General features: G+C 43.6%; 1 protein-coding gene across 2 annotated transcripts in view; it reads right to left on the reverse strand.

Moving 5' to 3' along the window:
- Positions 1-4,359: 4,359 nt before the first annotated feature.
- Positions 4,360-18,954, reverse strand: part of LOC138287238 (zinc finger protein 664-like) — a 946,449-nt gene continuing 931,854 nt past the window's right edge. The window contains exons 1-2 of one of the 2 annotated variants that reach the window (XM_069227601.1): positions 17,852-17,979; positions 4,360-7,588 (exon numbers count right to left, since the gene is read on the reverse strand). In XM_069227601.1, coding sequence (XP_069083702.1) covers positions 6,038-6,643 — 606 coding nt within the window. In that variant the 5' untranslated portion in view covers positions 6,644-7,588; positions 17,852-17,979 and the 3' untranslated portion in view covers positions 4,360-6,037. Of the gene's footprint in view, positions 7,589-17,851; positions 17,980-18,954 lie in introns of those variants that run through there. The other variant, XM_069227602.1, reaches the window with a different exon arrangement.

The following is an 18,954-nucleotide window of genomic DNA, read 5'->3' on the forward strand; positions in this document are numbered from 1 at the left end:
TGGGTGGCAAAAGAAATGCTGCAGCCCATAGGGATCTCCTGGAACCCCAATACCCTGGGTACCTAGGTACCATATACAAGGGAATTATAAGGGTGTTCCAGTGTGCCAATGAGAATTGTGAAGATAGTCACTAGCCTGCAGTAACAATTGTGAAAGCAGAGAGAGCATAACCACTGAGGTTCTGGTTAGCAGAGCCTCAGTGAGACAGTTAAGCATCACACAGGGAACACATACAGGGCACATACTTATGAGCACTGGGGCCCTGCCTGGCAGGGTCCCAGCGACACATGGACTAAAACAACATATATACAGTGCAATATGGGGGTAACATGCCAGGCAAGATGGTACTTTCCTACAATTCCCTTCCTCAGTCAGAGAATTTGGAACAAACTTGGAACTGGTGGGACAGCACCTCCCACTTTTATACACCCAAAGCAAACAAGGGATGTGGATTCTCTGTCTGCACTCTCAAGAGTGTGTTTGGGGTTCTTCTGTCTTGTGTCCTCTCCAGGCTGTCTTCCAAACTCAGCTTTTGCTCAGAGTGATGCTCCAACAAATGACAGAGCTCAAGAAGACTAATCAGCAGACCCTCGCGGCAAAAGGAGCTAATCCAGTGTCTAAAGGGAGCCCTGTCTCCTCTTCCCTCCCTTCAGAGTCCAGGTTTCCTCCCTCTACTTCAGGAAAGTCAGCAAGACCCTTTCACTGTCTAGGAAAACAACTGAAACGCCACCCTGTGTACTTGGATAGTCCATGACTCTCGTTCACTCTTACACCACACTGGCTACACACAAATACACACACATAACACACACTGGAATGTTAGCACCAGGACCTGGGTAAGAGCACAAAAGCAGAATTTTACACAAGTGGGCTGGCAGGCCTCTATTCCTATGACTCGGACAAAAAGGTAGGTTCATCAGAACGATTTCACAACCCACAGTATGCTGCCCCCACTGCTCCACATGCTAAACCTACGACGGACATCTACTGTCCAACACATGGCGGCATGCTTGAGTTGCCCCTCCAGATACAGGGCAGGTCCTGGATCTCACTCATGTGAAGGGATAGGGTTAGGCCTTCCCTCACCCACTGGATTAGTGTGAAACTGGGGCAAAATCAAAACCCAGGATGCAAGATACTCGAGGTTAGGCAATCAGGGCAGGGATACATGACTGTCAGGGCAGGGATATATGACTGTCAGGGCAGGGATACATGACTGGACATTCCCAACCCAATACTAATGCTAACCCTATTAAGCATCCTACAATATTGCAGATACTTAAACAGAGGGACCCTAAATCCTGTCATCACAATGCACAGATTTACCAGGAAGAGTCTGCAGCCTATCTCCCCAAGGAGGGTCATGTATAAAGGCCTGCCACCAACTATTGGTAGTGTCAAGACCTAGTCTTTGGGGCAGTAGTCACCCATGTCTAAAGAAGTACCATATAGAGATCCCTGTAACCCACCAGAATATAGCACTGCTTCATTAGCAACTTGCTACAGTCACTTGTGATGGGACTCGTGAGGCAGGTCTCCTGCACAAGAAAACATCCTAGTTGTGCCAGTGTGCTAAAATGAAGAACAGGTTATCACATGAACATTGTGCCAGGAACTTTCACCTAACCCTACAGACAGTGTCTGCTGTTCGCCCACCAGTGTGGTCGTATGTACTACCGTTTTCTAAGAACTAGAATCCTTTCTTGGGTCGAGTCATATCTTGACTGCAGAGCTAACTAGGACTTTGTTTTTGTGGTATTCCCGATTCTACCTGCTCCACCTACATATACATTTATCCTTTTAAAAGTAGCATTCCTATGAAAAGTAACATATTTTTAAAAGTAACATCTCTAACAGGCCATGAAGTAATTTGTCTAAATTGACTCTGTCGTACTTAGGATGAGTCATGTCCTCAAGATGGCCCTTTTCCAAGCCTTCTCTTTGCTTTTACATATCGTTGTTATCGGATGTGTTGGCCAAAGAAGCTCAATTAGAATAAACAAAGACCGCAAATCAAAAATTACACTGAGAAGTTAAAATAAAACCCAAATCTGGAAAACGTGTCTCCAGTGACATGGATTCATCTTGTTGCCCAAGTCATTCCTTATGTTGAGCTCCAAACCTATAACCTCCTGAAGTAAGCCGTCACTTCTCAGAAAAGTGACCCAAATATTTCTGCAGGAAGATCTTGCATATTGTAAAAATGATTGCTGATCCCTCTAAAGAACAGCCTGGTAATGACTGACCAAAAGAACCAGTAGAAAACAAGATGTTTGAAGTTTGGTGGGTTTCCCAGGGTCAGCTCTGACTGCAGCGGTCTAGGGAAGATTACCCTTCCACCTTCAAGAGTCTCCACTAGCCGGCGGGATAGTTATCTGTAGATTTTCAATATATTACTTAGTGGAGGCCGAGTCACTGTCGGTCATAAGAACTCTGTGGCCAAGTCCTTCCAGAACAAAGTCTGCCCATTCCCTGTGCACACCAAGCATTTCTGGACAGAAACCAATTAAGGCCCATATTTATACTTTTTTAGCCCCGTATTTGCATCATTTTTTAACGCAAAAGAGGCGCAAACTTACAAAATACAATTCTATTTTGTAAGTTTGCGTTGCTTTTGCGTCAAAAAGCAACACAAATGCGACACTAAAAAAGTATAAATATGGGCCTAAGTTTTATCCACACTGTAGATGGCTGGCCTGGCTTATAGTAGGTAGCTGATGGTACTTACACCTTGTGCCAGGTCCAGTTATCCCTTATTGATAGATTAGTAGTGTTCTAGCAGCTTAGGCGGATAGAGGTAGCTATATCAGGAGGTGTCTGACGTCACCTGCTGGCACTGGCCACTCAGAGGCCTCCATTATTCCATTAAATTGATACATCAATATTATACAATGCTGTTTCCCAAACTGTGGGTAGCGACCCACTGGGGAGGCCACCAGCCAATTTCTGGTGGGTCGCGGAAGAGTAATAAATAACGGTGCCTTTACATTTTGTATTTATCTTGTCACATTTACTGTGCTGTAAAGGTAGAGGTCACACATTAGGATACGTCTTGTGACAATTTCCTGCTTATTCTTTTAACATGGTGAATGCTGTTTACTTTTCTTACTCTGGCTGCAAGGCAAGAGGAGTTTTTAAAGTGAACTGTGTGGCCACCTCGCTGGTGCACATGAGGTGTGAAAGGAAAGGCTGTGGGTGTCATTTTTGTAACACACAACATTTAAATACCTGTAACTTTCTTAACTGCAGATATAATTCAGACTATATCAACAGTTAGGAAAGCAAAAATGAAACCAGTTTTTTTGCAATTCTGAAGTGTGATGAGAACAAAGATTTTAAAATGATCAAAACAAATCAGGACAGTTTTACTGGGTGATGCACAAAGGATATTCACTGAAACTCTAATTCCTTACATTATCATTTCTATGCTATAGACCTTTATCAGTAAAGCTGTATGTCTGCTAGATTAGTGGTCATTTGAATGGAAAATGTGCTGTCTGTAGATGACACTGCGTTACTGTATGATGCTTTAATAACTTATTAGCGACTCACGCCCGCCATGCATCGTTCTGTTATCAATGATGAGATTTCAAATGTTGCAGTGACGGTATCAATGATGCTATTGAACATGTGATAAGTGATTTAATAAGTGCGGTAACTGGCTGTGCATGGTGAGGGTGTGAGTTAAAGTTACTTTAGGGCATGAGTTATGGTTACTAGAGATAATTATAACTGGTGAATTTCAGTGATTTGTGAGTTTAAAACATTACGTTGTCACTGGAATTTTTACCTAACTATAACACCACTTTAAACTCTTTTTTCAGTGAATTTCAAAGATATTTTTTAAATGTAAAGCAAGGTATAATAACTCATAACTATAACATCACCTTAACCTTGTCTATTTCAGAGAGTTTCTAGTTTTTTTTTTAACATAAAGGCTTATATTTTATTACCATATGTAAAGCCAACCCCTGCCACACACAACCTTCGTACATGCGTTACCACAGGGCTGGCCAGCTACCAGAGGGAAGCCAACACCTGTCATGCACAGTTATTACAGTCATTAAGTTGAAGGTTTTGCAGCCAGGCCCTGCATCCAACCCCTTGCACAAAAGCAACCCCCGCCACACATCGCCTTTGGTCGTGTACATCATGAGGTGGGCTGCAGGCCTGGCCTATGGACAGGTCCTGCATCCAACACGTTGCAAGCAGCCAATCCCATGCCACACAAGGTCTTCTGGCATGCGCAGGGTGCAGCATGTCCTGGTCACACTCAGGAAGACTAATAATGTTGTTAAAGAGTCACAACACCAAAATATAACAAGTGGCCTATTGGTTAAAAGAAAGACCCGAAGACATATTTTTTTTAATAAAACCAAAATGTATCTAAGTCTTTCTTTGAACATTTTTCAGCTCACAAAAGAGAATCAGAAAAAAAACACATAAGAGCCTTAAACTCCAGACCATGGAGCTCCTGTTAGGAGTGTTTCTGAAAAATATGGTAAGTTCTCCTACAGTCATGGATTCCAAGCCCTCGTCTCTCAATCATTATTCTTTTCCTTTTTATTTTAGGTGTTCCATGCAGCTCCACTCCACCGCCCTTTATAAGCCCCAGGAACCCCATCCCCAGGGCCGTACTCATTTATTTAGGGGAGGGAGCATGTACCTCTGCAGGACCACAACCTCTGGGCTCTTTTCTACTCTACAGGGAGGTGGGCTGTGCACGCCCTCCTTGATCCTCTGAAGATTCACTAAAACAACTCCCACAATGTTTGCAATGGTATGGTTTTTCCCCAGTGTGTGTTCACTGATATCTTTGTAGGTCTGATAATTGACTAAAGTTCTTCACACATTCGCCGCACCACAATGTATTTCCCCTGTGTGTGGTTGTTGATGTCTTTGTAAGCCTGATAATTGACTAAGTTCTTCACACATTCAATGCAATTTCATGGCTTTGTCCCAGGTGTGTTTGCTGATGAATCCTTAATGCTGACTTGTGACTAAAACTACTTTCACATTCATTGCAGTGATATTGCTTTTCCCCTCTGTGGTTTCTCTGATTCATCATTAGGTTTGAGGAATTACTAACTCTACTGCCACAATCACTGCCTTGGTATGGTTTTTCCCCAATGTGTGTTCATTGATGTCCTTGTAGGTCTGATAATTGACTAAAGCTCTTCACATATTCACTGCACCTAAATTGTTTTTCCCTAGTGTGTGTTCTCTGATGCTCCTTTAAGTGTGCGGGTTGAAAAAAGCTCTTCACATATTCACTGCATTTAAATGGGTTCTCTTCAGTGTGAGTTCACTGGTAAATCCTTTATGTTGAAGATTCACTAAAACTATTTTCACATTCACTGCAATGATGTGTTTTTCCCTATTATGTGTCTGATGATATCTTTGTAGGTTTGCTAATCGACTAGAGCTTTTTCCACATTCACAGCACTTTAATGGTTTTTCCCCAGTGTGCGTTCGCAGATGAATACTTACGGTTGAGTAACAACTAAAACTACTTCCACAGTCATTTCAATCATATGGTTTTTCACCTGTGTGTGTGTTCGCTGAGGACTTCGTAGTTGTGATAACCAACGAAAACTTCACACATTCACTGCAATGGAGTGTTTTTTTCCCCTGTGTGTGTTCGTTGCTGTTTTTGTAGGTCTGATAACCGACTATAGCTCTTTGCACATTCAATGCACTTGAATGGCATTTCTTCTGTGTGAGTTCGCTGATTAATCCTTAATCATGAAGAGTCAATAAAACCACTGCCACATGCACTGCAATGGTATGGTTTTTCCCCTGTGTGTGTTTGCCGGTGTCTTTGTAGGTTTGATAATTGACTAAAGCTCTATACACATCCACTGAACTTAATTGGTCTTTCCACCCTGTGTGTGTACGCTGATGCTCTTTTAGGTGTGCTGTTTCACTAAAGCTCTTTCCACATTGATTACACTTGAATGTTTTTTCTCCTGTGTGTCTTTGTTGATGAATCCTTAATGTTGAGTAGTGACTAAAACTACTTCCACATTAATTACAATCATATGGTTTTATCCCCATGTGTTCGTTCATGCACTTTTAGGTTTGATAACTGACTAAAGCTCTTCACACATTCACTGCAACTGAATGGCTTTTCTCCTGTGTGTGTTCGCAGATGGTTGTGTAGGGTTGATAACTGACTAAAGCTTTTCATACATTCAGTGCATTTAAAAGGTTTTTCCCCTGTGTGTGTTCGCTGATGAATCCTGAGATTTGAGGAATCACTAAAACTACTTCCACATTCATTGCAATGGTAGGGTTTTTCCCCAGTGTGTGTTCGTTGATGTTTTTGTAGGTCTGATAACCGAATAAAGCTCTTCACACATTCACTGCACTTGAATGGCTTTTCTCCTGTGTGACTTCGCTGATGAACCCTTAATTGTGATGAGTCAATAAAACTTCTTTCACATTCACTGCAATGGTATGGTTTTTCCCCTGTGTGTGTTCGCTGATGTTTTTGCAGGTGTGATAACTGAATAAAGCTCTTCACACAGTGACTGCACTTGAATGTTTTTTCTCTTGTGTGTGTTTGTTGATGTCTTTGTAGGACTGACAAGTGACTAAAGCTCTTCACACATTCACTGCACTTGAATGGCTTTTCCCCCATGTGTGTTAGCTGATGCCTCTACAGGGTTGACAAGTGACTAAAGCTCTTCCCACATTCACTGTACTAGAATGTTTTTCTTGTGTGTGTTCGGTGATGTCGCTTTAATAGAGATGAGAAACTAAAGCTCCCACTAAATGTGTATTATTTTCTTTCTTGGTTGGTGTCTGTGGGTTGGGTATATCTTTGTCTACATCCCAAGACTTTGTTTCCTGATGGGCCAATATGGCTGATAAAGCACTTGTGTTATTCTAACATGTCCTGTATAAGTGTGGCGTTTTGCACATTTGATTTCTGGTTTAACAATAATGTGCCATAGCCATTAAATACTTGCCACACTCATAATATGTATAACGTTTGTTTGTAGGCGATTGTGTCTTTAGATTGAATTATGGTTTTGTACGCTTGTGGGTAAAGATTCATCTTCCATCTGGCACGCGCAAGTTGGGACAGTCCATTGTATTGTAGATAGCTGAACTCCTCGTTTCTTTACCCTTCGGTTGTCTGGCTCCACTACGGTGTGCCTTTCTCTGGTTGCTGTGGTTTGACCAGAAAGAGTTTACGATACACTTAGAGCAGTGAATTATGGTCTATTATTGCTTTAGAAAACAAAGAACTGCTGTAACCACTTCATACTGATCCCACAATCAAAGCTGGTGTTGGAAACCAGTTTATTCAGGAGGTGGTTTGTATTTGTTGTTGTCTTTATTTTCTAGAGTTCATTTCTTAGTCTTGTGACATGGAAGCGCACAGCTCAGACACTTACATCCACTGAATTGCCCTCGACTGCTTCTTCAAGGATCTGTCAGTTTATATGCAGGTTCTTCTGTTGCTGATTGCATATATGTTTTCCTAAATACCGGAGCTTATTGTTGGTGACTGTTTATTGCAGATTTGCAGTTTTGTCTTCATTAATCATCATAATGTAATGCATTCAAGGCTTGTTTTCTGTTGGATGTAAAGAGATTTAAAATTACTAAATGGAAACATAATGGAATGTGAATACATAATATTTAACTGGTTGTAAATAACATTTCTTCTTTACTGTCTCTGAGACTTAGCAAAGAATATTTCAGCATACATGGATATTTAACTAATAATTATGTTGAACACGTCACATCTAATTATCTTCAGAAAAGGTGATTTACCAGTGTACACAGAGTAACTTGGTGAAGAAAACGCGGTCTCGGAGCACCCACGTGCTAAAGGTACAGTTTTAGGTAGATGCACACGGACTCGATTTAATTTAAACAAGAATAGATTATGGAAAAAAGGATGGATCAGGCCGGGCTGCTGTCTTCAGGAAGTATATAACAAAGGTAACTCATCAGGAAGTATATAACAAATGTTTATCTTCAGTAATTCTATTCACAGACTTCTCAGTCTTTTTCTGTTCACATTGGAACACCTCAAATCCTGTTCTTTAAGTCACCCTCAACACTCCCCTGGTTCAAGCATTTTTGGTTTCTTGTAAGCAGGAAGACTGGAGCATTACTGCAAGTTAAGGTAGGATTCCTATAGCCATAACGTCAGTCCATCTGCCTAAAACTAGTGTAGCTCACAGGGCCTGCTTCTGGCCCTGAAAGACAACTTAAAAAAGAAAATATATGCACAGATAAGGCAAACAAACATTGATTCATAACATTTATTATTCAACGATATCAGTCATTTAGTCCTTATAGTGAATCCATCACAATCAATAGTTTACCCCACATATCTCAGCATCAGATGTGTGCATATTCATCTTTTCTATCCCCTTTTTTCTACCTTTACATGATATTTGACTTAATGTTGTCCATCTGGGGCCCAGGATGCTACTTTGTGGGTGTACATTGTGCCCAGTGTCTTTTCAGTGTTGGAAAGCCTCAGTTTTATTAGAGGCACTGTATTATCTCACCACTGCTGGGGCTTGCAGTCATAAGGCCATTACTTAAGTTGGGAGGACCATGGACTTTCAAGATGGAAGTGAACAGATTTCAGCAGCTACTTTGATCCACACTGCTTGTGAATACTATATAGGAAATAAAAACTTCTGAATTAGCACAAGCCTGATAATTGTATCACTATAAACACTACTGGACACATTGGAGGAGATGTACAGTGTGATTTGCCTGTACCTGACTGAAACCCTTCGTCTTCTGCTAGTAGTGATGAGCCCTGATGAAGTCCCTGAGTGGATGATATTCTGCGTGAAAAGTGGTTTATTATATGGTGTGGTTGTGCAACCTCATCATAAAATGAAGGCACAATCCCGTATCGAGACAAGTCAGGTTTGTTTGTAAAACCTCAGCTCAGTCCTGGGCAGCCGTAGCTTGGAGCAGTCAGGCTTGATCAAAGGAACAGGTGTAAAGCACGAAGATGTACCAGAACTGTTGAATAAAAAGAAAACACAATAAAAATCCAACATCAAATTATAAAATAGATTGTATTTCTATCTTTGAATAGACACTTCAATGACAAACATCTGGAGATGTTAACTAATAAATCAATGCTTTCCACTAATGCATTAAATATTTTTAATCTACGTGACTCATGGTTAGGGTTAGCCACAACAGGTAACTTGAATATAGGTACAAGAGCACTCTTGTGTGGTCCAACTCCAATACGGAACCAGTCAGGTCCAGTAGTTTCCTCTTGGTTTAAGCAGTCTTAAGTTCCAGGTCCTAACAGTAAACTGCTGTTGAAATCAATGGAGTGGTCCTGATGCAAGAGATGCAGGATGCTGAAGAGTCTCAAGGATGCAAAGGGAACCAGTCACGGGGACCAGTCAGGTCCAGTAGTTACCTCTTGGCTCAAGCAGTCTTAAGTTCCAGGTCCTATCGGTGAACTGCTGTTGAAATCAATGGAGTGGTCCTCATGCAAGAGATGCAAGACGGTGAAGATTCTCAAGGATCCTGAGGTGGCTGAGCCAGTGTTATGGGGTCCTCATATGGCAACCCCTTGGCCCACGAGCTTGAGGGAGCGACTTTAACCTCAGCGGTCGAAGTCCTGCAACTTCCAGTTGGAAAACAGCACAAAAACAGTTGCCACTGGTCTACTGTTCTCCTGTTACAACAAATTCAACAGTTCCCTTTAACTTTCAGTAACTTATGTACAGAGCCACCAAACTGCACTCTGACATCTCTTCCTGGTCCAACAGACTGAGGCACAATGTTTGAGGGTCAGGACTTGGTCTCCCAGCCTGCACCTCAGCTTCCGGTGATGTTCAGGCTTGTTGGTGTCGGGCTCTCAATGGTGCAGTATGTTAATTCCCTGCGGCTGTAACTGTAACAGGTTTTCAGCCATCTGACTCTTGGTGTCACCTTCTCTGCCAGGGGCTTGTAGACAACTACAGGCAGAGCCCTCTCTTTGCTAGTTTAAGGTCCAAGGCACAGTCCTGTCTTTGGTGCAGCCTCTTTTTGCTGGGTCCAGGGACAACAGGGCAGCCTTTCTTTGGTCCTCTCTCCAGTACAGATGTTACCTGAGAAATGGGTGTCAGGGGTGCCACTTCTATGCCCACTACAAGCTAGGGGGATGTGGCTACTAACTAGCCAATGGGCTACCAGGTCCCCTCCGCCTGATGACGCCCACTCCAAACATGGCAGAACTCTTTTCTCATTGTGATGAGCACCCTAGCACAGCCCAGAGGTGTGGCTACCTAGAGGTGCACTCTCCTTCAAAACACGGTTTGACAATAGCTTCTCCCTCTAGGCCCGCGATGCCAGCCTGTCTCCTAAAACAAAAGAACCAATGGGACGATGGCGAGGACTTTGGATTGGCTCCATTCGATCCATGTGAGTCAAAGCACATTCATAGCAGAAAGTCTGAGCACTGGATTATTTCCATGTTTGCGCGCATCACAAGAATGGGCCTTTTAAAAACACCTCAAGGATAGACCAGAGGTTGATGTACCAGTGACTTTGTATTTGGTTGTAACCGCACTACGGCGGCTTAATTTTATGATATATGGTCTGATTTATTATACAATGCAGTCTGGCCACCTTACCACTTATAAAGGCTGTATTAGTGAACAAGATTTTGATATCCAGTCTTTTGTTCATCCTGAAGAGGCCTAAAATGATTAAAGGCGAAACATGTCAACCTATCTTTGTAACAGAGGATTTACTATAAGATGAATGATGATGCAAATTTCATGTGAAAGGGCCTGGACCATTTAATGGCCTTTGCTATTGGTTTCACCTTCCCTCCTTTTTTTTTGCTACCACCAGGTGGATCATGAACTCAAATATATTTGATGTACCACCTACTCTAAAAACAATGAATATTTGGAAAGACAATGAATGGTTGTGTAGGTAAGAATGTACAAATAACAAAAGCATTAGATGTTGCTTTGTTATTGTGTATTCATGTACATGTAATTCTTTTGATAATCCAGGTTATTGTTGTCCTTTTTATATGGTTTATATTATTCGTTTGCTAATAAAAAGGAATCATTAACAAGTACACACAAGCGATAGAACAGGGAGAAATGAGTTTTCATCAATTATGTGGTTGAATAATTTGAGATGAGAAATTCATACTAATGTAATCAAATTAAGGTAAATTTGTGGTCAAGTCATCAGGATATTTTTCTCATGCTTTCCACATCATCTGTTCATGCTAAAACAAAAGAGAAGCCCCTTCCATGAGCTTCGCCTCTGAAGTTCACCTTTGGGAGCACACCTACTCTGGCCATCTTGCCAGTCGCACCTCTTCCTTCGGCAGGTCCTTTGTTCCTCTTCCCGAGAGTCGTTCTCACATCTCCCCAGGAGGGCAGAAGGCTACCTCGAGGACAGCAGCCTTTGTGGAACCATAAACGGCAACAGGAACACTTTGGGCAATAAAGTGGCAACTTTTGTACAAAAGGTACATTAAATTCTACTTGAGCAACAAGTCAGTTTCATACAATGATTTATTTGAGAACTTCAAGTACCATATTCAGTAGTATAATTTTGAAGACACCACTTCTGAGTTGTTAGAGTCTAACTCCATACTCGCCAATGGGGCTACTAGCCTTTCCACAGTAAAAACAACAATGTGGAGTTTTTAGTGTCAGGACATGTAAAGTCAATAAAACACATGTCCTTCTTTTCAATATAATGCCTCCTACCTTTAGAAAAAGGAAGGTGTTGGACTTTGCCATTAATTTAAAGGGCATACTCAAGTTAACAAGTAGAAAGTGCTCTGCCAGCCAGCAGCAGTGGGCGGGGAGTCATGTGTTGCTTGGTCACACTTGTGGTGGTACAATAAGTGCTGGAGTCCACGGGGGGCACTTACCTTACAGGCACTAGGTACCACTGGTATCATATACTAGGCATATATGAGTATTTTAACTTATGCCAGTTGTGGGTAAACCAATTAGACACACACATGTTAGGGATCAAAGCAATGTCACAGAGGTCTGAGTGGCAGGACTCAGTGCACCTTCAGAGTCAAAAAACCGGCAGCATCAGTCCAAAGGTTTGGGGTTCTCATGCCAACACTTTGGCTGTGTCTTTAAAAGTGGATTTGTAATTAAGAAGTATTTTTCACTAAATGGCGGACTGGCAATGAATTCTTCTGTCCTAGGAATTCCAATGTGCTGTTCGCCTCTCCTGTGCGATCTGCATGTGAATAACAAACAAAGAACACTTGGGACTAGTACTGCTCAATGTTGGTGGACTGAATACAAGAGACATCTGTGAGTTCTGGCACTTTTATTGGAGTAATGTTAGCTCTATAGTAAAATAGGATTTATGCTTGAAATTTGGAACCGGGTATTGAGTGCTTCTTCTACTAGGATGTATTTCTGCTTAAATTCTGGATTTAGTGGCAGTTGATAGCAGCTGGACTCCCAAGAGGTGAGCTCCAAAACATTCAGTCGCCACATCTGGGGTTAGGTGCAGTATGGGTATGCCATGACTTCATTTTTTGTGTTATCTGCCACCCTTGCCAGACTTCTTTTCTCTTCTTGTTCCAGTGCTTGTCACCCATCATCATGAACTGTCCAGAGTCGACTTCACTATTGGTTCACTCTGATGTTTCCATTGATTAATGCTCTTTACCTTACTGACTTTTCTCCATTTTTTTACCAATGGCATCGTCAGACAAGAAGACGGGTTGCATCAAGAGAGTCAATGAGAGCCCATCTGGTTTAGACTTTTGTAGTCATGAATTCCAATGGCCGCTGGGAACTGCAGTCTTTTGGTAACTGCATTTAACTTGACTACTCTACAGACAAAGAAAGTAAAGTAATTCATAATGCTTGCCTCTGTGCTTTTAATGAATTTGAGATTTTCAACGCTTTCCACTCAGGAAATTCTAAACTCAGAGCATTCATACAAGATATGTCATGGTGTAATGTTATCTGTATTTGACAACCGACTATTTTGACCACTGACTCCATTTTGTGCTTAGCTTCAGTTGCCGTCACAGTGGCGGTGCAGGGTTTTTCCACACCGAGCGTGTTTTCCACATAGAACTTGTTTGCGCTTTTCTCACCAACACAGGGTTACACCGTATTGGAACAAAACACGGGGATGTGAAAGGTGGACGTGATAAGAGAGAATCTCAGCCTGGGAATGTTTTCATCAAGGAAAAGTACAGCTCCTCTGTCTCTGGAATGCGCACTGGGGCAGGGCTCATTCCTTTTGAGTGTTTACGACGCAGACCGAGTACAGCCACCACTTGAATGTCATAACCGAAAGGGGGGGAGATTGCCAGAATCTTCCTCTTGAGTTTGTTTGAGGTATATAAGGTGGGCAAACTTGGCACTGAGGTAGAAGGAGCTCACCTGAACGTGGACGCACGGTTCAGGAAAAACTCTAATGTTGGGAATACCTCCTGTCTCAGCCGTCCAGGGTTCCTCAGCTTGATCCTGGCAAGGATGAAGAATTCAACCCCCACATGACGCATTTTAATTCTTAAGTATTTAACCTGACTGCATGTGTGTGTGTATGTATATATATATATATATATTCATTGTCGATGTATTAAACATTTTCTGTCTGTCATTGTTTAACTGCTGTGAGTATTTTGGCATCTACACGTGGGTCACTGCATTCAAGTTAAACGCTCATGTTCATATTTTTGTGTGCTTTTATTTGATATCTGGCAAGTGTCTTAATAAATTAATTATTCAGACTGAGAGTTCTACATTCTTTGGCATTGTTTCCTCTTAGTTTAAAGTAGAGCATAACACATGGGATGTGCATACTTGGTAGATAACATATTCAGTTGGTTGAAAGGAAAGAAGCTGGAAAAGAGAAAATGCAGAAGGGAAGATAAGGGCAAAAGAAACCCAGCATCTCCGAGGGCTCAGCCTCTAAAGGATATAGGCCCTCATTATGATACTGGTGGTAAAAACCACCTACTGCAGCGGCGATGGCTGCCAAAAGAGTGTCGACGCCAGTAGACCACCGCCAGCTGTATTATGAGAAATAATACTGCCTGGTGGTGTTCTGCTGGGGGACACTGCTGGTGGCAGCAGTGCCCCGTCCCATCTCTTGCCGGAGGACCCCCTGCACACAGGTAAGTGGTGGTCTGACAGGGGAGGGGGGTGGGGGTGTTGTGTGTGTGTGGGGGTACATGTCACATAGTTAAGAGGTCCACAGAAAAGTAAATCTCTCTTGTTTTTTGCCCCATCTTTAGGTGTTTATAAATGGTGGTTTGTGTATATGTTTTAAGGCCACACCTGTTAGATATTCACCCTGCCGCACAGACACACCTGCCATACAGCCTTAATTGCAACAGAACAAAGGGCAGAATAACATGGGGCTTAACCTACATGAGGAGACTTATTCCCCTGGGCAAAACCTCCACACAGCTTAATACCTGTTAAGCAAGGGCTGTAAAGGACATTGAATTAGGCTTTTCCACTGAGTGAGACTCTTTCCAGTTATTTGCACCTGTGCCTCATCCTCATCTTCTTCGTATACTGCTGAGAACCTGTAGAGCCAGAAAATTAATGTAGGAAGAGGAACTTAGCTAAAGAGGGGGGTGCAGTGCTTCACTATTAGAGTCAAGTGAATTATAATCTCATTGTGTTGTGTAATAGTTTGTTTTACTGCAAGATTAAAGCACTCCCTTTGGACATTGAGGCCCTCATCGTGAAATTGTCGGTAAATTCCGCTAACCGCCATGGTGACAGCTGCCAATGTACTGCTGCGGAGGCGAACATCTGTGATACTATTAATTGTGTTTCACCAATGACTTTGTGTTTCACCATTGCGCATATTAGTTGCTCAATGTTCACCAGTAGCACATTATATGTTTTGTTCAGTTTAGCTGCCTATTGGCTTTGACATGGCATTAGCCATTACATTCTGTATTCAGTTTAGCTGCCTATTGGCTTTGACATGACATTAGACATTACATTTGATATTTAGGTTAGCTGCCTATTGGCTTTAACGTGGGGTTAGACATTGCAGATGAGCTGTGTTTTTCCACAAGATGGACCAAGCTGTTTTCTTCACACCAGACCTTAGCTGATAAGAGCACGTAGATTTTGTGTTTACCTCGCAATTCAGTCTGAAAACGAGGAGCTTGAGAGAATTGGCCACTCTCCAGGTTTCTCTGGTTCTCACACTGAGTTTGCTTTTAAGTATGACTCTGGGCTACAGCAGAGGTAGATTGAATCTGCTTGACTTCAGACTGGAACGGAGACTTCAGTTGCCTGTCTCCCGTTTGGGTAGAAAATCTCTTTCTCGCAGTTTACCGGAGTCATCAACTTGCAGACCCCAGAAAGATGAAGCTTAATATAGGCCCTACAGCCTAGCCCATACCGTGATGAATTTTGACTTTTATGCTTTGCTTTGAAGTTATGCTATAATATAATCACATCTATTTGCTGTGTACATTGCAACTGAGAAGTACTTTGATATATTTTGCTTTCACTGCTGCAACTACTTTTGAACGTGTGCTTCCAATCTACTAATTTCGTCTCTCAAGAACCTTGTTGTGGAGAATTAATAACAATAAATGTCTTCTTTAAACTCAGAAGTGCATTCCAGAGAGGTTCTGTAAGCTCGGTTATGAGTTAAGGGCAGGAAAGCAGAACAACATCCGTTCACCAAATTATGATACACACACACCAATGCAACAGAATACTGCCACATACACAAATCCACTAACCCAAAGGTCAGTGTTAAAGTGTCCGTACCACTACCCATACCGTTACGCCAACAAAACAACACCCACCACATCATGACCCAAGAGTCACCATGGCGGACATTCAATGGTGGTAAACCATTGGCGGTACACACTGGCACGCGCAGAATGGATACCCAAATACTAAACTACACAACACTCGCCAATACCAAAAACACACACCGGACACCAATACGCACCTCACACCCACCCACCCACAGTACTATAAAACACACACACACATTACCCACAACCTTTTACAACTACAAATTATTGGACAACACATACACCCATACATCCCTCACACACCTCAATTCACACACCCAACCCCATTACCCTCATACTTACATACACCACACAACACACGTCCCCACTAAGGCACCCCCGTTTTACAAATGAGGAGCTGCAGGTCATGGTGGAGGAAATATTCAGAGCAGAGCCACAGCTGTTTGGAGCACAGGTACAGCAAATATCCATTGCCAGGAAGATGGAGCTTATCACCCCCCATACCTGCATGCCATCTCAACCCTTCATTCTCACTCCCATCACTCCACTCCATCCCACACACTGTACCTACACATCTGACTAACCCCAATGCCAAGCTCTGCATGCTATACCAATGCAGGGACAGCCCTCCCAGCCCTGCATGTACACCCATCACAAATGCATGCACAGCATAAGGGAACTAACAATGCCACAATACATCACCATAGACATACAAAGGTGGCAGGGCAATAGCAACGATAGAGGGGAAGCTAGGGATGTACAATATGTCACAGACATGAAGCATAATACATCACTTACATCCGAAGAGGTGCCCCAGCCAATCTCAGCGGAAAGGATTTGCCATGACTAACCAGTCCCCCAAAAGAAGATGCCCCACGTGTTAACAGTAACTCTGGACTTCTGGATCTGGATGAACTACCTGGCCCATCAGGGACCACTGGTCAGTCGGCCACCCCAGCCCACTCCCAGTCAACAACAGAGCCTCCCCCATCAGTATCCAATACCACATCACCCACCCAGTGTCGCCACACCTTTGTCCCCAGAACACGTCAATCAGCAGTGTGCCCACCTGTATAGGGACCCCAGTCCACATGTCGCCCCCAAGACAATCAGGGACGTAGGTTCAGTGGCAGTGGGCACAGCGTTCAGGGGACACAGGGCAACAGGGACAGTGGAAGGACCGCTGTGTGCCAGGGGAGTAGAGGCCCAGGGAACCAACTCTCCAGGAGGCACTCACCAAGATCCTAGGGGCCTACCAACAATCCCAGGACATGATGGACCAGCTCCTTATCAACATGCAAGAGAACGAGCGGCTGCAGGAGGAACACCATCAGGAGATCACGGAGGACTTGCAGGCCCTCAACACCACCATGATCTCCATAGCAGGGGTGCTGGCAGACATGGCCAATATCATGAGGGAATCGACAGCGCAGCAGCGGGCCCCGCCACTAGCCAGTATATTGACCAGTCCTCCACTTCCGCTGCAGCTAGTGGGGACGGAGGTTCTGCCACAGGACCCATAGGCCACCAGCACCCCTCCCCTGCAGAAGGTGAACCACCCCAAAAACATTCCCTGTGGCCCAGACAGAAGCCAGAGACACTTGCCAAGACCAAGACCACTGTCAGGAAATGAGACTCTCCTGATTGTCCCCCTTGTGTCCCACTCTGTCATCTTGTCCACTTTCAACTGCCTTTGCTCCCCTTCCTATGGCGCCTTGGACACTGGACCTGTGCTACAAACAGACTGGAACATTACCCTGGACTTTCCTCTACCATCACCCCATTCCATTGCACCTTTTCCTCAATTATTTGCACTACAATAAACCCCCCTGAACACAACTTGAGTGACAATGTTTTATGTGTTGAAAATGCACATTTATGGGAACAGTCACATCTAGTGCAAATGGTCTGAACACTGTGATAGCATACTAATAATGACCTGTAGCTGTCTGTAGTGGACTGTTGTCATATCACCAACATCTGTACAATTACAAGCCATAGGTGACAGTAAGTTGAGATGCAAATTAAGTGAATGCCTTCATGCTACAGCCACACAGATAAAATCAATCGTCAGAGTAATGGTCAGTTCCACTGTCTCACCTGTGTGTCATTGGAAGTATTGATGTATAACTGATGTTCTGTTGTCCTCATCCTCTGCCTCCTCATCCTCACCATCCTTAGGGTCCACTGCTGCCACATGGGCATCTCCAGTCTCCTCCTCCTGCAGAAAAGGCACATGTCGTTTGAGGGCAAGGTTGTGCAACATGCAGTATGCCACTACTATCTGGCAGACCTTCTCGGGTGAGTAGCACAGGGATCCACCTGTCAGATGGAGGCATCTGAATCTGGCCTTCAGGAGGCCATAGGTCCTTTCGATTATTCTCCTGGTTCGCGCTTGTGCATCATTATAACGGTCAAGAGCCATGATAGGCTTAGGTGGCCAGGGTCACCTGCAAGTATTGAGGGACAAACATTAGCCTTACACAATGCTATGGGGATAACACCTGAAGACATACACTGACATACAGTGGGTGGGGACTCTGGCTCACCTATTAGCCACACCCTGTGCCATCACATTTGGGATGCTGTTATTCCTCAGAACAAAGGCGTCATGCATCGACCCAGGATACTTGGCAGTGACGTGGCAGATGTACTGGTCCGCCAGGCACACCATTTGCACAGTCAGACATTCAGTGAGTGGAATCTCTTCCGATTCCTGAACACCTGTTCATTCTCGTGGGGGGGGGGGAGGGGACACAAATGCAATATGTGTACCGTCAATCGCCCCAATAATAATGGGTATATGTCCCATTGCATAGAATCCAGCCTTCACTGTGGCCAAACCTTCCACCTGGGGGAAAGCAATGTACCTGCACATGTGCTTCACCAAGGCAGACAATAGCCTTGCCAGTACGACTGAGAACATTGGCTGTGACATTCCTGCTGCCAAGCCCACTGTCACTTGGAAAGAACCAGTTGCCAGGAAATAGCACTGATAGAACATGCACAAGAGGGGGGATCCCAATGGGATGATGGATAGCCGACATCAGGTCAGGCTCGAATTGGGCACACAGCTCTGTGATTGTGGCCCTGTTCAGTCTATAGGTGAGTATTATGTGCCTGTCCTCCAATGTAGCTAAGTCCACAAGGGGTCTGTACACGGGGGTTTGTCTCCTCCTATTCATCCGCTGTGGTAGGTATCT

Source organism: Pleurodeles waltl, chromosome 4_1 (genome assembly GCF_031143425.1).
Source record: "Pleurodeles waltl isolate 20211129_DDA chromosome 4_1, aPleWal1.hap1.20221129, whole genome shotgun sequence".
Lineage (NCBI taxonomy): Eukaryota > Metazoa > Chordata > Amphibia > Caudata > Salamandridae > Pleurodeles > Pleurodeles waltl.